This window comes from Aptenodytes patagonicus, chromosome 2 (genome assembly GCF_965638725.1).
Source record: "Aptenodytes patagonicus chromosome 2, bAptPat1.pri.cur, whole genome shotgun sequence".
NCBI classification, from domain to species: domain Eukaryota; kingdom Metazoa; phylum Chordata; class Aves; order Sphenisciformes; family Spheniscidae; genus Aptenodytes; species Aptenodytes patagonicus.
The window spans coordinates 169,618,077-169,642,729 of record NC_134950.1 but is presented as its reverse complement, the minus strand read 5'-3'; the positions used below and the strand labels follow the sequence as shown (position 1 = coordinate 169,642,729).

At 45.8% G+C, this 24,653-nt stretch overlaps 1 protein-coding gene across 1 annotated transcript in view; it reads right to left on the bottom strand.

The window, feature by feature from the left end:
* Positions 1-6,516: 6,516 nt before the first annotated feature.
* Positions 6,517-24,653, bottom strand: part of WNT9A (Wnt family member 9A) — a 56,897-nt gene continuing 38,760 nt past the window's right edge. The window contains exons 2-4 of the mRNA XM_076332381.1: positions 23,799-24,058; positions 19,577-19,839; positions 6,517-6,990 (exon numbers count right to left, since the gene is read on the bottom strand). Coding sequence (XP_076188496.1) covers positions 6,517-6,990; positions 19,577-19,839; positions 23,799-24,058 — 997 coding nt within the window. The remainder of the gene's footprint in view (positions 6,991-19,576; positions 19,840-23,798; positions 24,059-24,653) is intronic.

Genomic DNA, 24,653 nt, shown 5'->3' with positions numbered 1-24,653 from the left:
TCTGGCTTTTTTTGTTATACAAAGATGTTAAATAACTTAAATACATTCTCAACAGTCACTCAGAATCAGATTTATACCTACAAGCTGTACATATGAGGTAGAGAAAAATAACTTAGGCTCCCATAAGACATTGGAAAAAAAAAAAAACGAAAACAAAAGAAAAATATTAATCCTTCATGTTAGTATTCCCACCTCCCTTTAAAAGGAAATGCCATCCAAAGGGTGCAAAACAAATCCTAGACTTTACATTCAGGCCTCAAAGGGCACTGTGAGAGCCTGGGGTGGGGTGGAACAAGGGAAAATTCCTGTGCTAGTTTGGTGGTCTCTGTTTCAGATGGGTCCATGCTCAAGGGGAGCTGGCAGGGTTATCCACACATACCTTGATTAGTCCTGAATTCATCCCCACCTCTATTAATCTGGGTGTCTGTGTCTTTATCCCCTTCTATTGTCAGTGGGGAGAAACTGGCACCTCCACATGGGCCAAAACACCTTCTAAAGGTGCCTACACTGATTGCAGACCATGGGCTCCTTATCTAAGGGGGGATGACTCCAGGCCGATTGCAAATGCCCCATTACGCCAAGCGTGTCAGCATCTCTCCCAACTTTCCTGAGCACCCTGTGATGAAAGGGAGGACTGGGTGAGGAAGGAATCTCCTGTCCCTTTGGGTCGCCTTGCCCAATGCTGCCGAGAAGGGTTTTGCCTGTTTCTGAAAACACTCAGCAACAACTGAGAAAAATGCATTGTTCAGACGTGTCCCCTGATAGCCTGCTGAATTTTATGTGTCTGAATCATTTATGGTCTTAACTTACACCCTACTCACACTCCCTGCCCCTGAAGAAACGTAGTTACAGAAAGCCTAGCACGATGCCAGAGCTAAACTGTGCTTGCAATACCCATTTGCTTTTCCTGCCCACCCACAAATACTAGAGATTCTCCTCTTTTGTTGTTCAGAAATATTCTGTTTTCTGGAACATGTAAATAGCTTGGTCAAATCCAATGTTCATCAGTGAAAAATAGATCTAAAAGCCATTCATTGGTAACATCCATAGCCCTAAGCTCGACTGCTTTAGCAATGACCAGATTTCCACAGGCCTGATCCTGCGCCATACTGAGCCTCCTTCAAGTTACACGGGCAGTAATGGTCATAAAAGGCATTATTTCTCTTGCGGGAAAATGTTGCTCTCCAAAAGTCATCACCTAGTTAGCATCCTGAAAACCGAAAGCCAGGACGAGCTGACCATGGAAGCCAGACTCAACCCAACAGATGTGCACAGAGCTGAATAAACCAGGAACGAAGAGCTTTGCTGCACCTGTTTTATCGAGTACAGAACAGACCTAATTTTACTGCAACATCAACTGAGGAATTTTTCACAGGCACTATAATCCACCAGAAAATTACCTTAAGCAGCATCTACTCCATGAAAGTACCCTTGAGAAATCTGTCCCTTCATCTGGGTTCTCATCCAACCCTACTACAGCCAAACCAACCTAATTTCTCCTCATGTGTTGGCTAAAATAGGGCAGCTGAAAAACGATTAACAAAGAAATTCAAGACCTGGGCTGAAGGAAGGCAGATGTGTACGAGCTGGCTGACCGCAAAAAATCCTCAGAAATTATTTCGCCCCTGCTCAAGTCTCCGAACCAGCAATCCCAAAAGCTCTTTTGAAAACAGATGGTCCATAACTCATCCCCTGCTTCCAAAGGTGAACGACACGCTTCCTGAACCGCAGCAGACCAAGTTCCCAGCTCCCCAGTTTTACACTGTCCCATCCAAATAGACAAAAATTGCTTGTGTTAGATCAAACCTGGAATTTGGTCCTCTTCATTTAACCTTCCCACGTACTCAGATTTATTTTTTCCCCCCCAACAACCTTTTTAAGAGTCATTCTTCCCAGGGCAACTGAGATCAATGGCAAATATCTAGTTACTGTAAAGAGGTTTCGGATTTCCTCCATCAGAGCCATCTCAAGACCAGGACGCACAACTAAAAAGGGTAAGCTTGAGGTTTTGGGGTCAGGTTTTGTATTTTAATTACAAGCTACTGATTCCTCATAAGTCATTTTTAGTGTCAGGAATCAAAAAAATAAATCCCCCTAGGGTTAAACACTGCTTGTTTCACCAACTGGAGTCTTTTGAGAGCTGGAAGACAATGAGAACGTAATGTTTAGGACTTGTTTTGCATGTCTCCACATCCGGCATATATGAGTCAGTCACACAGAATAGAAGCTTGTTAAAAAACAGATGACGGGTGCAACAATTATTTGTGTGGGTTTTTATTTCTTTTAATAGAAAATTCTAATATAAAACAGCAAACAGTCTCAGTTTGCCTTGTTTACAAAAATATTATATATATTTTTTTTTATATTTCTGACATAACTAAATGCACTATTCAATAAAAATATTCTTCCATCAGCTAACTTCTCTTTTTAAAAAATTAATAAAAAAGTTATATAAATAATGGTTGCACCCCCCCACCCCAAAACTGATCTTGCAAGTCTTGCTGGATCAGCTTAGGAGAACCAACACTTTGACACTTTTGGGGGGACAGGGGGTGAAAGGGGATCAGAAACCGACCTCCCCTACACCCATCCATCCTTCTCCAGTTACATCTGCTGCAAAAACCTGTTTCTCTGGGGGTAAGAAAAAGGGAAAAAAGTTGCTTTGCACATTTTTTTTTTTTATATGAAATGACACCATGAAAGATTCAGGGACCCAAATCCGCTCTTGTAGTAGTTTTACAAAAACGAGCGGTTTCATTGAATTGCACTGGAGATCCAATGGTGTGGTGGCAGAATTAGCCTCTCTGGAAAAAATCCAGTTTCATACAGCTGGAACAAAAAGGCTTTTACAGGACTCTACCCAATGTTTTATAGAGGACTTCAGGGTCTCTTGTCTAGGGTTTTCTGAATTCGTGTATGGAGTAGCAGAAGCTCCTGCTCCATGGGTTAATTCGATTCCAACACACATCTATCACCAGCAGAAAACCCAGGTCAAGCACTTGAGAGGGTTTTGAGAGAGTTTGGCATCTTTTCTACCAGCTGCTACTTGTTTTCATCCCACTCAAGCTCCACTGGATTTTTCCAAAACGAGGCTTTTCCCCCCATTCTTTCTTCAGAGATAAGGCAAACATCGGAAAACGCTGGAACTAAACACCCCCCCACCCAAAACACACACAACGTGGGGGGGGGGGAGAAGAAAAATAACCCACATATGTTTTACCACCCTAGGTCAAAAGGCCAAGAAGACAAGTTCTCCTGATTTCAGAGTGTTAGTATACTTTATACACTGCCTATACATTTAACACATGTGCCTCGCTACTATTTAGTTATTTATATTTTTTTTTTTAACCACAGGAGAATAAACCTTGCTATTTACAATATATAACAGGCAAGTAATATATCCACATTAACATAAATACAATTTGGTTTGGGTTTTTTTTTTTGTTGTTTTTTTTTGTTTGTTTGTTTGTTTTTTAAATACTTACAGAAAGCATCCAGGCTTCAGTGCGTGAGTTATAATACACAGAAGAGCTCTTTCACTCAGTAGTTCGTTCACTCTTTGCCTCTTGCTTCTAGTCAAGCTTCGACAGTCTGCCTTATTGCCCACCCATCTCTCTCTCCCCGCCACTGCCAAACACACCAAGCTACTCTATCCCATCCGACCCCGGCGTTTTCTCTGCAATGATATCGATGCCAACACCGCCCTCTCTTCTGCATCTAGGGACTCATTCTCCTCTCACACCAGTGCAATGCGGAGTTACTCCAGCGAGGTCAACGGAGACAGAGACACCAGTGAAAAGAAGGAAAATGAGGCCCATAGTTTAAATATAACAATAATAATAATAATTAATAATAATAACAATAATGCACATAAATTGCAGCCCATTCTTTAATTAAGAACAAATATTTTTTTTAAAAGAATGGGGCCAGAAATAGTAATTCAGACCCAAAAATACTCATGTTTTGAGCAGGTTTGGATCCGGCCTTATTTTGGAGGGGAAGAGCTATTCTAGCACACACACAGAAATGTAACAGTGAGTTTGCACATATGTGTGAGAGAGAGAGACAGAGGGAGAAAGAAAATTTAACATAATACCACATTGAAACCATAAGAAGGTCCTTCTGAAGGGCTTTACAATAAATAAATGTTCGTTCAATATTTATATATATATTTATGTGTCAGCGTGCGTGTACATATATACACACATGCACACACTGAATAACAGGTTTCTCATCAGTTCATTTTTTTAAACCATTAGATAAACTGCTTGTGGGTGACTTTCAAAGCGGTGCATCTCCCAGAAGCCACGAGACCTTCCTGCAAACTTGCTGCGTCGAACGCACCACCGCACTTCTGCTGTGGTGGAAGGGACAAACGCCGTGCGTGGATTCCTCCTCTTCCAGCACCACCCCAACCTCCAGAATTGTACAGCAAATAGGCAAACATCAAAAAAGAGACAGTACGCTTCACTTTGCAGGACCATAGCGCTATTAACAGTAACAACCTGTCCCTCCCCATGCCCCTACCTCAAGATTTGATGCCAACAAGCCAGGCTGGACTGCAGGTATTTGTTACCAAGAAAAAAAAAATATATATCTTTTCTCCTCCCAGTAGATGCACATGAACAGCTTAAATATTAGTGGCTACTATTCGGGGGCGGGGGCGGAATTTAAAAAAAGAAAAAATAAAGAAAAGAAAAAATAAAGAAAAGAAAAGAAAAGAAAAGAAAAGAAAAGAAAAGAAAAGAAAAGAAAAGAAAAGAAAAGAAAAGAAAAGAAAAGAAAAGAAAAGAAAAGAAAAGAGAAAAGGACACCTTGAAAAATAATGGTCCATCTTGGAAAACTGCTCTCTTTTTGCTTGGCTAACATCTACTACTGCTTGAAAAACTCCAGCCAGCTTTCCTCTTTTGAGAACCAGATCAATGGTTTATGTAAAATTGGTGGAAATTGCTACTACTGGACAAATCAAAAATTGCTACCAAAAATAAAATAAAATGCCCTCTGCTGCCCAGTGTTTCCTTAGAAAGCTTCGTTGAGGCATTCACTGGCTGTTTCCAAACCACTTTTGTATGACTGAAGGATATTGCCGCATCAAGTCCTGGATTGTAAGTATCCTCTTCAAAGGAAAAACAAAATGCTGAAGGTTGTCATCTATTTCACAGCGTCAGAGCGATCTACCACTGCAGTCAATTTCTGGCTTCTCTGGCCGCTTGATAGTTGTCTCTTTGTCGGTTGGTTGTTCCGAATCCAATAGCTGGTTACCATTTAGCAGTTATATTTTTAAAATACAGTCCTTGATCTAGTGGTTAAAAAAAAAAAAAAATAAATCTTAAGGTCTTAGGGTTTAACATACAGCTTGTGTCATGTACCACTGCCATGGTTTAGAGTAAATGGAATGATGACCTAGTAAAAGAAAAGTCAACTCCTCCAGAGGTCTGATCCAGTCCAAAACGGCTGCTATACAATGCAAGACAGCACTGCGTTCCAAGATGCACTGGAATTTCTCTTGTCCTACTCAGAAACACACATCCAAATTCAGCTGGCGTAAGATTAAAAAGTTCCAGTTCAGATTTCTGAAGCAGTTACCACAGGGTGAATTCGATCAACAAGAGGTGGGAAGAGGAGAGAAAAATAAATCATGCACAAAGTGAAAATAAAACAAAAGTATCTAGTGGTTTTTTTTTTTTTTAAAAATTAAGACAGCAATAGTGCTAAAGAAACTGCATTTGAAGAAATTGTTTTAAAAAAAGAACACGTGATTGGACTGAAGGGGACAGGCACGTCTGGTTTTCTACTCTCTTCCCAACCTCTTTCTTGGATATATTTCTGTCTGCAACACGGTGGACCCAATATTTTTTGAGCTGTATTTGGTGATCAAAGCATGTGGATACGGAGCTGTCGTTTAAAAGCTTACCCTCCCAGTGGGTCTCTTTGTCAGAGCCTTGTTTGCTCGATGTGCAGAAACTCCACTAGAGGAACCATCAGGGCCGTTCCTGCTTACCCTACGCACCTCTCCAATTTCAGAAGGGGACATAAATGACCGCTTCCCGTACCATCGCATTCAAAGCAGAAAGATCTTTCTTTCCTATCTGCTTAGCTCTCTAAGCAGTTGGGTAAGCTTCAGGAATAAAGTAGTATAGGTTATTTATGCCAAAGAGAATATATTAGCCCAGGAGCTCACGGAGGATTGGTGAAACGATCAAGATGTTCCAAGGATGAATGATCCGTCAAACTGCGTGGACGACTAAGGTGAAGGTCAACTGGTGTCTAACCCCAGTGTGACAGGCACTTATTTCCACATGGTTGGACCTCATTAAAATTCAGTCTACAGGAAAACAAAACAAAACAAAAAACAAAACAGCAACACAGCTGGGTCACCAGTACCCTACAAAGTGCTTATGTCTCAACATAGCTTTCAGATCCCAGAAGGTCAATCAAACCCTGTTTGTCTCCATATGTAGTTCTCATAGATCGCCATCGCCCGTCACCAAGGGTTGCCATCAAGCAGAAGACGCGTCAGTCTTTGCAGGTGTAAACCTCTTCTCTCTGGGTGCATTGTTTGCATTCCACATAGCAGCACCACCGGACCTGGCACTGGCACGGACGGGTGACCACCCGGCTCTGCGTATTGTGCCCTCGCCCGCAGCAGATGCTGTCACAGTTCTTGTCTTTGTAACATTTCCTTCCCGAAGTCCCAGGAGAGTATCTACTCATCATACAGAAGCTCGGGGAATCGTCAATGTAGACAAGATCCGTAGTCCTTGGGATTTGATCACTGTGACCAGGGATGGACTTCTTGGGTGGGGAGATGTCTCCTTCCCCCGTGGCCTCATTGGTAGTGCTGCCCACTTTGAGCGATGTCTCATATTTTTGCTTCAGCTGCTTCCCTATTTCATGGAATGGGGAGAGCTGCCTCCAGCACGTTCGGACAGTACAGGATCCAGATACGCCGTGGCATTTACAGGTTGTCTCCACTCCAGCTTTGATGACCTGCAGACACACACGGTCCCAAAAGAAAATCAGTTATGGGGGAAAAGATCAAGAGACAGAGAAAAAAAACCCAAAACATTTGCTAAAAGACACTCCTGGAACACAAAGTTGATGACAATACAAAAGCTATCTGTTGGAAGAGGACAGAAAACACACGCTACAGGAAATACTTGTTTCAGAAGGGTCCCAGTTTCCAGGAATATGACATTTACTTGCCAGAATATTGTTTTATTGGCTAGTTAATGGTACTAGTAAAGTGTACAAAGGCTGTCCAGTAGTGGCATTCATCTACGTAGACAGAGTTCTGAAGCTGTGGTGCAACTAAGAGATTAATACATATTTTAACACCTATTTATCCATTTTAATAGGAACAAGGAGATAAGATGTAACAAAAATGGAAGGAGTTGGTTTAGTGGAGAGAAGAGGGAGAGTGCTGCTGTAACGCACGCAAACACGCAGGTGGGGTGGCACATGCTCCAGAACACGAGCGTGGACAGTGGGAACACTCTCCACACCACCACACACAGGATACCACCTTAAACTCACACAGCTCCCAATTAGCAGCACAGGCTCAGTGGAAACATGGTTAAGCTGTGCTGTTTCCACCAGCAGCGACGAGGTACAGCATCCCACCCAGTTCACTTTGTGACCGAGGACAAACCTTCACGTAGCTAAATTTTATATATAAACTCAAGAACAACAGCCTGAATCACCGCCACCACCAAAACCATCAGCTCCAAAAGCATCCAGGTAGCTTCCGCCTCTTCAACCTGTGTTCAGAATCCTATTCTGGAGTGCGGCAGCATGTCCAAAAGGACCTGCCAATTTTTTTCTGCTAGCAACAAAGAAGCCTGCATGTGCTCTTAAAAAACAAAGAGCACCATTGCTTGCTGGCCAAACGCACGTTTTCATGCAGGGTAAAGCCCAAGGCTGCTTCAGCCTCCTCTGTGCCCTCCCTTTCTCTGAAAAATTAAGATGTGAAGAAATGGAAAACAGACCCCTGTGTGAAGGGTTCAGTAATTCCAGGTGCTTTAATGCAGCCCCCAGGATTTACTCTGTTGTGGCACCAGCTGTAGGCAGCTTGGAAGGGGAATCTGGCTTCTCACGCAGAGGGTTTCAAGGGGAAAACATGAAATCTGGGTTGATGCAGCAGTAAGACACGTCCATCCCAGTGGTTTCAGCCCTCAGCCCATCAGGCAGCAACCCCTGGGGACTACGACAGGGCTGGTGGCTGCAGGGAGGACTAGGGGAGCAGTCTTCAATTTTCAACCGGAGAAAGGACATGGGGCAGTCACTCTGCAGGGAGATAAGGGGACTTTAAATTTTCAGTTCTGGCCATGGGAACAGACTCCCTGCACTAAAGGCTGCACCATCTGCCTCATCATGAGCAAGCAGGAGCTGCCCCATGTCAGGATGAGGAACCTCAACTGCTGCCTTGATGCTTTGGCAGCACCTCAGGGTGAGCAGATCTTGAGATTTGACCAGGCAAGACAGTGAGCAAGGCCACAAGCATTTACAAAAAGCCTGACCCAGAGGTGGAAAAAGCCACTTAGCTAAACACTGTGTAGGGATTCTGGTGAGGGGCTAAAGGGAAATGGGATCACGCAGGCATTCAGGGGCTGCTGCGCCCAAGTGTTGTCTACACAAGCCACCATCCAGGAAGGAACAGGCTCTGCAAGGTCCCAGGCTAGCATAACTTCTATAATGTGTTGGCAGAACCTTCTATAAGGTGTTCTCAACTAGGATGGAAATGTATATTTTATTCTCTCCACAAAAAAAGCAGAGCACCTGTGACCAAGGTCTTCAAACTCAAGGTGGAAAAGAAAGGAAAGACACTTAAACCTTTGGAAACGTGGATTATGTCCCCCCCACGCCAGGACTCTCACGTTAAGTTTTGTGCCTGCTTATGCCTCTTGACTGCAACTATCAATGTCAAGGCTTGGTTTCCACTCCTTTCTTAAATTATGTATTTTATTTTAATAGCCAAACACTTGCAGTGGGTTTTGTAATGAGATATTATGTTCATCTCAGATCCCTAAAGAAAAAAAAAAAACTTGTTCAAGATATCAGAAAGTAAATGCATGTTTAATTTATTCCCAAAGCAAAAGAAAGTCAATCTCCATGCAGAAAGGTGTCCAGATCTTGCTTGGGGATAGCTTGCATGGGAATAGCTCTCTTCAGACCACCACAAAACGTAAATACAGAAGGAAGAGCAGAGCCAGTGGCACCACGGTGTTCACCTACGAGATGGAGGGAACTGAAAGAGAAGGTTATCTTCGACAGAAAAAGCAGCACAGGAAGGAGAAGCAGTATCAGGAAGGGAAGAGAAGAAAGCAATGAAAGAATCAATAGTTATTTACCTTAGAGACAAAGGTGGTAAAGAGCCCCCCAGGTGCCGTAAAGGACCCCATACCCATAAACTGACTGATGCTAAGTAAAGGATCCTGTCCTTTTCAAATTAGACTGCAATAAAGATGCTTCATGGCACAAAAGCATATCCATCGCCTTTAAGTGTCATCTGAATGCTCTCCCCAACCTTCTCCAGAGATAGGTTTATGCTTGGGAATCCTCTGTGGGCAACATGAGAGCAGACATGTTATTTGGACAGTCACAGATAACCTGCATTTTGTCCACAGATTATAAACAGATATTTATAGTTCTAGTTCTCCCCTCCTTTCCTTCCCCAAAAATAAGTTACATTTTGACTTTAAATGGGTAAGGTATAACCACCCCTTAAAACAGCAAGTTAGAACAGAGTCTGTTTTATAGAGCTGCCTCCTGTCAAGGTGCTATTGAAAGTGCCCTTCCTTTGGGCATCTACAGTATCTGAAAAAGAAAAAAAAAATCTCCCCCCTCTGCCCATTATGGCATCTGCCGACATCATGGCCTCACGACAGCCGAGGACTGGCTCCAGTCTATTTCCTGACCATCCGGTTCTTAATTATTTGGCTGCATGAGTCCTGCTGAGCACCATGTGCAAATGTGCAATAGGTCATGGACTCAGAATTGGGGTCTGGCCCAATCCTGATATTACAAAGACATTTTTAGAAAGACACTATGCATAATACTGCCTTCAGCAAAGCCTGGCCAATGGTCACACTTCATTCCTACGACAGCCAAGACCTTTTCAAATGCAATACAATAATACACAGTAGCATTCAAACAAGTGACGGGTTACAGAGAGAGATGTGTTACTGCTTTTAGTACTCAGCTGGGCCGGCTTGGTTAGAGGCTGTCACGCTTTGCATGCCAAAGTGTCTAGCCAACTCTGCAAGAAATCCCACAATGTTAGACAGGAGCGTACAGAACACATTTCAACACCGAGGAAAAAAAAAAAGAGCCCTCACCCATACTGTCCCTCATGTAAAGTCACATTTCACTGGTTGCCCAGAAGTGAGAGCTGAGTTCATGTGAAACAAAGCTCCTATACCTGATTTCACGCCCAGACCATCAGCAAACTGGGCAAAATCGCTGAGATACTTGCAGAAGGGCTACACACTGCAGTCATTCATCAGTTCAGGCTTTTCTCAACCCTTCCACTTCCCCCAACCCATTCACATCTGTTCCACCTGGAAAAGGAGACAGCCACCATTGTACAGGAGATGGGAAAGAAGAAGCCAACAGGAATTGGCTCGGCTGGTAGATACGCTTCTGTGCACAGGCTTGGCTAGATTTAGAGCTGGTTGAACAAGGCATGGTCATGAAACGCAGGAAGGGAACCTGGACACGGGGCTGTTCTCATCAGGAGCCACCTCTCCAGAGCTCAGTGGGAGAGTTGACATTGCAGGTGCAGTATATCCAAGGCATCCACATGGGGCTGGTAGGTACGGCACAACACGTGTTGGAAATCCAGATCCTGATGGATTGGCAGCTAGCAGATGGCAGCAGACCTTCAGTCAGGAATAGGCCTGTAGGTTTAGGCACCTGAATCGCACCATCCAGCCAGGGTTGAACCTCACTGAGACAGACTTTTGAGTTTAAATGCTTACATTTGCGAAACACCTCTCAACTCCCATCTGACTCAGCGGAGCCAAAGCAGGCAAGGGATCCTGCAGTAAAGCAGACACCTGCACATGCTCAGCTGAACAGCTCCCCAGGCTCCACCAACTGTGCTGACCACATCTCCACTCACGAACAGGAGCCCAGGGACCTGGCTCACAGAGGCACCTCAGTTTAGATATCTTCAACTGTGAGCAGAATCCTACCCTCTGGGCAGAATTCAGGTGTCTAAATATCAGCACCTAGCATTATTTGAGGTACTGTAAAACATTGCACTTTGTCACCAGCTGCCCCTTCAGGAGCATAAAGGTCTCTCAAAGGGTACTAATGCATATGTTCAGGTAGATGAATCCTACTCTCCTTGTCTGTGCTTAAATAGTGATGAACAAAGCACCTAATGAATCCCAGTCTGTTTTTTTCCTGACCCACTTCTAGCTCCTTGTTAAGCCGTGGCTAGGACAGCTTAGGTGTCACACACTGGTGGACCAAAGCATAAAAGCTTTCCAATGTCCCTGTTCTCATGAACGCACCAGTTCATGAAATCCAGCACGTGGATTTTCACATGGCCACTGTGCAAATGTGGTGCATCCTAAGTGCTCCATAAACCTTCTCCTTGAAGGGCCGGGAAGGGCTCAAGAATGTTATGAGGCAGCTATAGTGAAAATCCTAGAAAAATTTCCTCCCCAGCCAGCCTCCTCTGCTGCTGTCAGTCACGATGCAGCTACTCAAGGCGATGCGTGATGGAGAACTGCTGCCTACGGGCCCCTAACCACCCACGAGCCAAAATCAATCTTGGCAAGGCCCTTCTGTTTCCCGTCTCGTTCCTCAGCTTCCACAAAGACCTTCCTCCTCTTGCTGCAGGCTCCTGTCAGAGACACTTAAATCCACTTCATTCCTCCAAGAAGCAAAGCAAGACTTATCCAAGTCAGCAGGTTGCTTGGAGCAGCGTTAGAGAAACCTCTCCTGGCTGGGCCCTGGGACAAATGGGTAAACGTCTAGGTCATGCTTTCAAACTGGAGGGGCTTCCAGGATTGAATAACTTAGCTTTTATTACCAAAAAAGTCTAGGGTACACGAGGCAGAATAAGACTTTAACACAAGCTTATCATTTCAAGAGCCATAGGTAGCTCCTGTTTTCTTTTCAAGGCACACCACAGCTCAGAGCCTGATCTGCCTCCATCCCACATAAACTTGAACTTCTCTTGAACACACGCGGCCTCACCACTTATTTAATAATCATATTTCATCTACACCATGGTAAGTCACCACACGCATGCTTCTACCTCGTCACAGATGTGAAGCAAAATGTATTAGCTTAAATCCAAAGCACAAAACCTTTCATGCTCCCCACGGGCTAAACACCATAGCTACCGCACATCGGAGTCATAGTAACTCCGGAGTAACACCACAAGTGTGCATTTGAATCCTTATTGTGTTATATGCTGTAGAGAGCTTCTACCATGACAGCAAAGTTGAACAAAGACAATCAGTGGATCAGGGATAGCGTCACACATTGAAATCACGTCCTCCCACTTTCCTCTGAACAACCACCTGGTCTTGCAGTCTCACAAATAGGAGAGCCATTTGGGAGGAAAATAAAGCTCTTTGAGCAAATTAGTTCGTTTGACTTAGGCATACAAACTCCCATTGATCTTGTCATGAGAATACCAAATACTGACAAAGGCAAAAATGAGGAAAACAATTATGATAGAGCAAGACTGAACTGTCTTTATTGGTGCTTGCTGCTAAGATGAAATTAGATAGCGCTGCAGGACCGCCTGCCCAAATGGCTTTACAAGAGCCATAGGGAAAAGGGATCACAGCAGAGCATTGCTATGCAACATGTAATCCTTCCTCACAACAATGGTTTGCTACGAAGCTCAGACTAAGTGCCCCTGTAATGATCAGTCTCAGACATGCTGCAACACACAATTTCTCAGTGTTTTAGCTGAAACGCTGAGGACAGATTCCCATTCATTCCCAGCTGGGTCACGGGGCTCTGGCGGTGGTTTTCAGACAAGTCTTGTCTGGGCAGCAGCAGTCCGAAGCGGACGCGCAGCCGTGGGAATTCCTCGGTTATAGCTCCGCTGTCGTCATGGCTGGTCTGCGGCTCCAAGGCTTCAAACCATTCGCTATGGTTTGGGGGAGAGGAAGGAGCAGATGAACCTCCTTAGAGTCAGCTCATCCAGGAAAAAGCCTGTCCTCGCTTTGTCTTACTTCAGAAAGGGCTTTGGGATGTTTCTTTACAAATCAAATCTCTTCCATCCTCTATGGACATATCCTCCTTCAATTTAAATAGGCTTAGTTATTCTCTCAGCTCAAGTATTGTTTGTTTGGACAGCAGCCATGGTCCCCATTTCTTCACAATGCCCAAACAACTAGAAGACCAGACTTGTCCCTTAACACTGGCCATTGACATTGGTTGAATTATAGAAATTTCACAGATTGTTAGAAGTTTTCTTTTCTTTTTCCTTCCCTTCTGTTTTTTCTTCTATCTTATTAAAAAAAAGCCCTTCTTTTGAGCCTGTTCTAAAACTGTTTTTTCAGAACAGTTTTCCCTTTCCACTACCCTTCCTTCTTTAAAAATATGAACACTCATTCTAGTGAAATAGGCATTAAAATATAAATACTTAAACATAGAATAACATAACCCTACTTAAATTGAGAACTTTAGAAGTATTTTTCCCCCTTCAGTATTCCTAGTGTGCTTCACATGCTAAGAAAGCTCCACATAAACAACTAACTGCAATTACTTACGGGACACAGCAAGCAATTTTTTCCAGGGTGTTGATTTCCAGGCCTTAGAAAGACTTTCAGCCTGAAAGAAGGAGGGGAAAATCCAGAAAGCATGCTTATGCATTCCTACCTGTCATAACCTGGAGCAATTCATACTAGTGGTGGCCCTGCAAATTGATCTGTGCATACAAAGGCAAGAGCTAGTCTCAGAGAGGCTGCTATTTGCTAGGTTTGATTTGTACCTCGGTAAAAGTGTGATGCTAGATTTCTCCCTGCAAACACACCCCTAAAGAAACTGCCTAAATGATGCATTATGCCTCCTTTTTTTCCATGCACCAACTGTATCAGTAAGCTCATATGGATTTGTCTCGTCAAAAAGAGCAATTATTACACTTTTTGAGGGTGCAGAAGAACAGAGGGATTAGCATTTAAGCTTGCCTGTTCAACAAACTCTGGAGTTTGACTGGAATCACGTTTGCTAGTAGGAACCTTATGAGACAGGATGGGCAGTGCTTGTGAACACTGTCTCTGCACCAGGAGACCAGGCTTCAAGTCTCTGCTTCGCCACGCCTGTGTGTGACCTTTAGTAAGCCGCTTAATCTTTCTGGATCTCAATTTCCCCTCTGTAAAATGGAGATACAGAAATGAAGAGGGTGGTACACTCTGATAACATCTCATGTGACAGCTCATGAAGTTCCTCAGACAGAGGATAGCTGGACAAACATCTACCTGATATGGAGAGTCCATCTCCAGCGCAGGAGGCACACTCAGCCCTCGAGATAGACCCCTGCCAGCACCACCTAAGGGGAAAAGCCATTCCTTGCATGGACTTCCAAAACAAGCAAGTCAACAGCAAGGAAAAGTCCACGCACCTCCCAGTATCCTCTGCAGAGCATCCCATATGGTTTCAGAGATGCAGGCATAACGTGCCTCAGGATGGGTCTGCACTTGAACCCTACAGCAACAAGGGTGACAAGGATCATTCAGAAACATGCATATAGTCTGCACAGACCAAAATTTATGGGTCGATATTGTGCGAAAACAATTAAGGAAGCCTTGTGAAAGGAAACAGTTTTAAAGGGGGATAATTACCTAAAGAGACACCTTTTTTGGGGAGGAATTTTCTTGTTCTCCATATCTGCCCTCCCATAGTTTTGCACTAAACACTCTTGGCTCTCAAGGAGACTGTGATTATACCCCTGACTTCAGGGTCCTGAAGGCAAAGGCTCGCTTGTGTCCCTCCTTTTGGAAAGATAAAGGAAAAAGGGAATGAGAACATGACAATTTTTTTTTTCCTTGGGTAACAGCAGCCCCCTTTAATAGTGCCCCTTGGATCTGTAAGACATGCTTGACCAGACATACCTCTGGAAGAGGTCAGCACTCCTGGGATTAAGAAACTTAGCAACGCTCCAGAGAGGGAGTTGGAAAGTCATGTTTAATGATACTTTGCTGAGAAACTGGGCAAATTTAATTAAAACATCACTTACTCAAGCCCAGTGGAACTAATTGAGTGCTCTAATATTCCGACTTTTCATTAATGGGTTACAAAAGAGGGCTGCACTTGTGTGTACAAGTGGGGAAAAAAGGGGGGAGGATATAGAGAAGAGAGCTTTAGCAAGGCTGCCTGTGCTTCACTTAATATAACCAAGAAACTTCGTTGCTGGCAACAGAGCTTTAATACAGTTGACTTCTCTCACCACCACTGCCCCCATCCCCTTGACACATACACACACCTCCCCGCCCCCCCAACACACACCCTCTCCACCCAAGACCCCTCTAAAAGAATAGCTGAATGAGCTAGAGTAGATTTGGCAAAGGAAGGGAAATTGCTTTTTTAATAAGTGGTCTATTCAGAGCTCCTACTTTTCAATAAAGAGAAGGCTGGAGAAGTCCTGGTCTAATTACCTCATCCCCACAGTAGACAAGCTCACCCTTTCATTAGCGATTGAGGTCATATCATATAACTTTGTGAGCCATCACGGGCACAACATGTTCAGTGATTATTTCATTGGTGGCGGCAAGATTACAGTCGGCCCATCAAGGTTGGAAAAAACAGAAGTAAAATAATAATTAAATGAGAAAGTTTACCAAGAGACACTAAAACTAGGCGGAATAGGATAATGTCACCCTCACAGAAATACACAGATTGTTTGCTAGTGTGACACCATGGAGAAACTGCCGCGTTGACCAGGAGGGTATAGCGTTGGTTGCCAAATCAGTTAATTAAGCACAGGTCCTTTTTTTGCTGGGTCTCAAGGGACTATTTATACACTTTGCCATGGTTGGGAGTAATTAGATGGGAAGGATTATGTTAAGAATCGGTGAGAGACCACCAAGCTTGTGCTACATCTTTAATAGATATTCCTCCACTCCCTCAGCGAACACACACGTGCACATCCATACATACACTGTAAGTACACCAACATAGGCTGGCACTGCAGCAAGCTCCCGTAGCAAAACAAAGTACTGGAAAAGAAAGTCTTTGTCCATTCTCAGCCCACTCCAAAGCAGTCTGCAGTACACCAGCAAAGGTTTCGGTTCATGCATGTATGTCACTAATAGACATAAAATCTGAGGTTTAGTTAGAGGAAAAACACAGCAGGTGCCGAGCAGGAATTCAGAACTGGCTTCAATCTCCTGCTCCATCAACAGCTTGCTGCATAACCTTGGGAAAAGCATTCAGTTTGCATCTCAGCTCCTGCTCAAGATGGCCATAATCATCTTTTCGGAACTCACAGGGACATTTAACACATTAGAGGTCATAAGAGCATCTTAGTTATATGAGTGCTCCAGTTCAAAATCGTTCCGTTCCAAAATGGCACAAATCAAGGCTATCTGCACTCCTATATTGCCTTTGATTCACATCAAGTCAAATATGTATGAGATTGCCCAAAATTAATTAAAATTTTGGGTTTAATTAACCAAAAATTTTTGGTTAATTAAAAAATTAACCAAATTGCTTTGGTTAACCTAGATTAACCAAACTAGGTTAGTTCAAAGTGGCTATGGCAGTCTGAAACCACTAGGCTAGCATCTCTTGCTAGTCAGTGGTCAGAAAGTCTATAAAGCAGCAGTTAGTCGATGGGCAGCTTCTTTGGAGAAAGACAAGTAGAGGAAACATGTTGAGTTTCATATTTAACCCATACCTTCATCAAGTAAAATATCAATAAATTCAGCAAGGGAACCTAGTACTGCCTGCTGAGCAACTCTCATCCTCCACCAACACTGCACTGGCAGTGAGACCAGGAGGAAAGAAGCAGATTGAACCTGATATTAATCTACACCCAGGTGTAAGCAATGCCAGAAACAACCATCAACCACACCAAGAAGTTCAATGCTCAGGCTCCAAATCAGTTTCAATAATTTGAAATCTTAAGCAAGCTTTGCAAGTGTTGACCTTGCAATTACAAAGCCGCCCTGGGTCCTCATCTCCGACTCGAACATCTATCATCTTCTCAACGACACCGTATAGTGCCAACGGTTTAGGTCCACATATACTGACTATACAGACATATGTTCTCCTGATCACAAAGCACCATCCTCCTAAAAGCTTCCTTCTCAACACGCAGTTCACTTGTTCTCTGCCTGGCCTCACGGTGCTGTTGTGAATCTGGTGGGCTGCTTGGCTTGCCTTTCAGCCAGACTAAGGTACAATTATTCTAGGAGCATAAACAGAGAAGTCATTTCAACTGCTGCTGCAAATAGGCAAGGAAAGCTGTCAGACAGCAATACCAACTCAACAGATACGGCGTGGGTGGACAAAAATAGGAACAACGGATCACTAACCTGCAGCAAAGGTCTTTGACTTGGATTGCCGTGAGGGCTCTCAGTGTCTGGACAACTGTCACAACTGTTACTCAGCCTTTTAGCTGCAGATATTACACTAGTGCTTAGAAATCGCTGCCAATGACCAGAGCCTGACCATGCCAAGTAAAGTGGAGGCAGAGGGTGCAAGAGAGTCCCTGACATCTCCCCTTCCCCTGGGAACTAACTCACAGTGGGATCAGGACAAGAAAGGGCAGGCAGAAAGGGGAGATTCACTCCCTCCAGCCCATCCTCGGAGTTTGTTTAGCTCAAAGTCACACAGTGTAGAGTAGATATGACAAATAAGAACACCTAACCTAAATCCAAGACTGAGTCTCAGCCATATAGGCATCCTGACTGCAGCTACTGGGGTGGAGAGCACTGGGAGTTAGGTCAACTCCCTTGGGCAAGATTTTTAGCCCCACCACTGCTGGAGGGGAGATACTCATGGAGTTACAAGAACATGTCAATGGCACCTAAAGCCACAGCCTTGCAGGTTTTGACGAGATTGTATTATATGCCTCTGGAGAAGGAGGAGAGCAGGGACATCTCACAGCAATCTCCAGCATGAAATTACAGCCTCCATGGACCACCTTCTCCATTTCTAGTCCCATCTGCTACACAGCCAACTCCAAAGAGTTGGGACAAGCCCTTGGGAACAACCAACCAGGAGGATTAAAACAAATTTCATCACCCTGCAAAGCCTGTTTCACACGCCAAAGACTTACAACAGGAGTTCAGAGGCACTGAGCCTCTTAATCCAGAGGCAGAAAAGCTGTCAGCCAAAGCCAGACACCAGCTAAATCCAGGATATTTCTAATCCTGATCTCAGCGCTGTCTAGGAGCACCTGGTGGTGGGGAAAGGGGGAGACTTTTTGCTGGCCAGCACTCGCTGGTGGCATTCTCCAATGCCCCAACTCTGTCGCGAGGAATGACATTTTATGCATACGCACAGGAACAACTGAGCTGGGGTGGCGATTCCTAGAATGCACAACTGGCTGGGCTGCATTTGCCTGGGAAACTGGAGACCCAGGTCCCCCATCCCAGCCCCAACCCTCCATCCAATCACACGGACAATAACAAGGCTCAAAGGCTATTTATAACCTTACAGTATGTCCCCCTTCGAGGTTGGTGCAATGAAACACTGATCCTAGGCACCTGTGCTGGCCAATCTGTGGGATTTTCGTGTTCGAGCAACTCTAGGCTAGGTACGGCCAAGCAGATTACAGGAGAAGGTGGAAAGCCCCTTCCTTTCCCCTCTCTTGCTGGGATGACCCAGCAATTGCAGACATGTCCTTTACATCAGTCCTGCAGGGAGGCCCCCAGGCCGGAGGGTAAAGCCTCGTGGGAGGAACATGGGGTAAAGAGCAGAAAGCCTTCCAGCTGAGAGCATAAGGATGGGAAAAGGAAAAAAAGAAAAAAAAAAAAAGGAGGCACTATACACCCAAGCACTGTCAGCTGCAAACCCAGCAGCTCTAGGCAGAGTGGAAGGCTGCCAGAAAATAAGGCTGAAGGGACTTTCAGGACGGAGGTCAGTCAGAGAGGAAAATCTCCACCCTGGTTCCCTGCCAGGTGTTTGTCTGGCCAGTTTTAAAGAAACCTGGCTATGGAGATGCTACACGGCCCATGTGCTACTGAACTACTGCAAGAAAAGCATCCCTCAACCTGCCTTGCAGCAGCGTAAATCCCTTCCTCCTTGTCCTACCTCATATAAGCCTGGAGAACCTGCCTTTCCAGCCCTTTGCAGTGTAAGGCCCTCTCCTCCCTGTGGAAAGCCAGCAATCTTTCCCCCCAGCTCAAGTCTTCTAGACCTGGACAGTCCTGATTCTTTCCTTCTGGTTTCCCTCCGATGGTTTTGCACAACTCTTGAAGCACAGTGACAAAAACAGGGCCTAGTCACATAATTGAGACTTCAACCCTCCAGCAGAAGGATCCCTCCATGTGTTTTGCGTCCAACGCTCCTGTTTCCACACCCAAGTGCAGTACTTTATTGCCCCCACAAACCCCACAACGGCTTGAACTCCCACCCCAAGCAGTCTGCAACGCACCTTCATGCCCACAAGGTTATTGTGGAAGTCCACCCGGGCTCGCAGGTCCTTGTTGGGCTTCCTCCCCAGGAACTCCTTGACGAACTTGTTGCTGTATTTCAGGTTGTCGCCGCAGCCGCCCCACTGCCAAGCCTCGCGGTTCTCCAGGTCGGGGGCCTCGTCACAGGTGCAACGCTCCATCCGCCCCGCGCTGCACGCCTTGGCCATGGCATGCGTCAGCCCCGCAGAGGAGATAGCGTACAAGAAGGCTGTCTCCTTAAAACCTGCAGGAGAGAGGAGGCAGCATTAATTGCAGCTGGAGCAAGGATTAAAAATAGAAAAAAAAAAATGAGGAAATCGAGGCAAAACCCATTATGAGAAGAGTCTGAGCAACGTCAAAGCATGCCAAGCTCTAGGCGCATCACTGGTGGTGGAGAGGACACAGTGGAGAGCAAGGAGTGATGGACAGAGGTGGCATGAGCCAGGATTCAAGAATGCAAATGAAGTCTGGCCGGCTCTGTGGCTGTCGCTCTGCAGACAGTCCGGGCCTGACAATGGAAAGAGGTGAACAAGAGCTGGACAGGCCATGGAGGTACCATCACTGTGGTACAGCAATACTGCTACCAAGGAGACACCAAATAGCAGAAACCCAGCATAGACTTCCAGTCTGATCGTTGGGGTAGAAATCATGAGGGGTTCCTTGTTCTTCTCTCTCCCCTGGAAAAACAATCACTGGGTCCTAATCGTTAACAAAAGGCACCTGAGGGCTGGGAAGCACACGATAGCCAGCCTGTCACCCAATGCAGCACCTCACCCAAATGCCTCAAAAAGCAGTTCACACCTCAAACCTTGCACACATCTCCATGCTCACCTGCAGGGATGCAACAGCATCCGCTCCCCCCCACAGGTAAGCTGAGGCCCAGAGACACCCATGATTTTGGTCCAAATTATAAAAGCCAGAAATAAAAAGCAAACATGCCAGTATTTATAGCTCCTCGTTCTCCGGCTATGGAAGCTGTGAACGACTGCATATTTGAGATGCAATTCCAGAACAGCTTTGGATCCGACTCAAGAAATCCCCCACACAAAAATAACACAAGTGGATGGTGACAGTAGTGGATATATCTGTAAGCTGGTGTGTCAACCAAGGACATGCAGAGACACTGCCAGGTCATTTTTGGAACTGTTCCTTGGGAGGTTCATGGTAGTCCAAGCAAGCTCATGGGGTGCTACCCTGGCCCATCCCCAGAGCCTGCCTTCCCAAAGCACTCGCAGGTGCACGATGCTGAACTTCAGCAGTACACAGATGAAAATCCAGTCCAGAAGACTGAGGTTTGGTCATCCCAAGGGGGCTGACTCAAACCAGATCGTGGCAGGAATTGTCCGACCATTCTACGGCTTCACCTGGAAAAGAAGAGCAGGAACCTTTCCCTCACTGGAAGGAAGGTTAGAATGAAAAAAAAATATCAACTCCACACTCGCTGGGGACACCATAAAGAGTGGTCAAGGTTGAGAAACCAAATTTGTTTCTTTTTTCCCTCCCTGAAAAGAGGAGACTATGTCCTCTGGCACTCCAGAAACATCTTCAGCATTGCAAACTCTCTCATTGAGAGTGGTGGGAGAACTCTTTACTTAATTCACACAACAAAAACTCATGGGTACGCAGACCACCGAACTCCTCTGGGTAGAAGATGCCTTCTGAGCAGCTTTCATCTTTTGTAGGCTAGTTCAGCTTCTTCTAGGTTTCTGCTTCCTAGGTCGGACTGCCCACCCGCCTGTCAGAGGGATGCCACTGCTAGAGAGATATTCCCAAGCCTCCGTGCCCCTGGGTTGTAGAACTGGCCTCTTGCCACCGCTGCTACTTGTGCTATGAAACGGAGAGCTACCGGGGTGCTAACAGAAGGTCCTCGATGGAACAGGGCATGCAAACTCCCCTCTGAGAGTCTGAGACACTGCGACTGGCAGCAAACAGCCTGGATGTGGTCCAGTTTAGTAGGTAGCTCAGATCTACAACCTGCTTGAAGGCCTCCTGGGTTTAAAGCACTGAGTTCAGAGTGGTTGTGAAATCTCAGCGGAAAGTCAGTGCCATGCAATCACAATGCATACCAGGTTTGTCAGAAAGCCAGGAGGAATGGTTCATTTGCCAGGTTCTCCCCCTCCATCAGTCTCCCCATCAGCTTCAGCTCTGCTCCTCCCATTCTCCATCACCGAAAGCCTCACAAATTCCCGGTGCCCATCAGCACAGGTATCATCTCGCCAGCAGGCAGCTTCCAAGCAAGTCCATGTGACATTTGGTTCTGGCCAGATTTAAAGCCATCTCCGCCATGCACTACTTGATTGCACCAAGATATTTTGTAACAAGATAATGAGCTTTAAATCAACGCAGGCATTCTAACCCCCAGTTCATCGACAGCCTGCCATCCGCGGCTATCCAGTTTCAGCCATTTCCAAAATTGTTCGCGAGTATCCAAAGAGGATAACAAGTCCCTTAAACAATCCCTCGTTATTTTAAGAAACAGGCTGCATCAGCCCAAGTTGCAAACCAGCAGCCAGGCTGTTCTGGTGACCAAGTGTAAAAAATGGAGGGAGAAACTTTTCTTAAGCAAAATGGGGGGCTGTGCCTTTTTTTTTTCCCCCTCTCTCTCCTTAAGAAGCTGCAGTGGTCCTGGAGGAGAGGAAACAAGCCCACAACGATGTATTTAAATAGCTGTCTTTTAGTGGGTGATACATGTACCCCTTTGCCCTGGGGTATCACTTGCTGCAATGCTGAACCAGGAACCAGCAGCTCCTGGAGAGGAGGGGAAAGATTTACAGGGCAGTGTGTTATGCCGCAGGAACAACATCTGAAGGATTTACAGCATCAGCGGAGAGCAGAGATGTTGCAGGGGCATAAAACATGGAAGAATGAGACAGCAGGCAGAGCCATGCAACCCTCAGAGCTACTATTTATTACACGGGGTCCTGACAAGGCGGAGGGGGGTGGGTTCTCGATGGTGTTTTAAGGCAACTCAACTTCAGGCTGCTTTGAAATACCCCTTGCCGAGGGCTGCCCACGGGGGCAGGCACATCTGAAGGAACAAGCTGTGGCCTCCAGGTGTCAGCATGAGAAAGTGCTTGGCTTTCCCAAGGCACCACTAATCCAGGGACTCCTCTGGCATGCGGGGATATTTTTAAATGTCTTGCAGCTCTGGCTGGACCTCTTGGGTTTCATAAGGACTTTCCTTGTTTCCACTGCAGTCAGTGACAGTGCATTAGTTAAGCCCCAGCGCTTCTGAATTACTCCTTCTCACTAATTAGCAAGGGAGGGTGCTCTGCAAACCTCTGCTCTTATCTCTGAGCACATCGGACCCTGGGTTTCCAGGTCCAGCTCCATTGCCGAGCGTGGGACTTTCTGGAAGTCGCTAAAGACCTCGAGACCCATGCAAGCTATCTAAAATGGTCCTGCTGCATCGTTAGCTTCAGTCCAAAAATAAGAACTGGATTTTACTAGGACGGTGCAGGAAACTGGACTATATGAGGTAGCACAAAGGAAGGAGAAAAATACCACCTGCTCCTTGAATACTCCCCTCTCAGCTTCTGTTCATCTCCACCTGTAGGGAAGGGGTGTGGGAATTACCTACCAGTCACATCCAGGGAGCTTTTCCCTGGGTAGAGCAGTAACAGGACACACAAACATTTGCAGGTTTTGCCCTGCACTACGATAGGGCTCCCCTTGCCCCCCCTAACAGGACAGCACAGGACAGTCTGTTTTGCTTTATTTCCCTTGACAATGTATTTTCTCAATTTCTTTCCTGAAAAGCTGACATAATAAATAGGAAAAAAAAAAATAAAAGAAAAGGGGACAGCTTTGGGAACTTCAACACCTCCCCCTCCAGCAACAGCTCAACTTCCAGCAGAAGCAAGGAGCAACTGTAGCTACTGGCTGCAGACACATGCACAAACATCTCCAGGCTCCAGGGAGAGAAGCCATGGCCAGCAATGGGAGGCGGACGGGGGTTGCTTCGCTAGTACAAGCACATAAATTACTGCCATATAGTACATCCTCTGCCTGCTGTGCACTTTCATGGATGAACTGAGCCTGGCTTTATCTTTACCTTCTACGAGCTCTTTTTGGACCTCTGGGGACATGGTGACCCACCACTGGCAAAGGATGCACCAAGATGACTACTCCGCAAAGTGCCAGGGAAGCCGATGGGTGCAGGGGGTGCCGGCACCCCTGACCGAGGCTCCCCAGTCCGCTCACCTCTCTTTAGCAAGCTGGCCCGGTAGCGACCTTCGAGGGTGCAGTTCCAACGCTCAAAGCGAAACTGGTACTGGCACTCCAGCGCGCTCATGCTGATCGCCTCCATCAGGGTCTCGGCCACTCCGGGGTCCCGCCGGCACATCCTGCGCTGCTTCTTCTCCAGCTTCAGGCGGTCACAGACTTTGTAGTGGGCTTTGACGGCAGCTTCCTCCATTTCTGAGGTCAGAGGGAGGATGGTCAGGGGTTCATTCCCCGTCAGCCTGCAGAGGAACAGAGAGGTACAGCGGTGAGGACAAAAATACAGCCCATGGTAGAAATGGGGGCCGTGGTGGGATCGGTCTCTCCCCGGCTGAGCATCCGTGTGGACTTGCCGATGCCTGGGCAAGGATTGATTTCACAGCAAGGCGCTCTCTGCAGTGTGTGTGCAAGGTGGGAGCAAGAGAAGGGTAAGAAGCAATATTTGGATTTGTGTTCTCTACCAGCTCTCACAGAGCTTATTTGGACATAAGACCTTGGCAATCTCCGCCCCAGGACTGTGTTGAAAACTGAAATAGGGAAGAAATAATTGAAGGTACCTAACTGCATGAACTTGGGAAACTAGCAAAAATACAAGAGCACTACAGTCACTCTCCTGTGCATAAACCAAAAAAAAAAAATCATTTTAGCACATCAAGCAGAGCCAGAACCAGCTTGGGAAGGGATAGAGGGTGATTCGTCCCACCAGACCCCAAGAGACACACTGAGAAAGCACGTACAGCCACCCTGCCCTCAGCAGAAGAGATCCTTACATAAAACCTAGCGAGGCACAGCCTGAGGCTCGAGAGCAAGATACACTTTTCAGACGATACTGCCAAA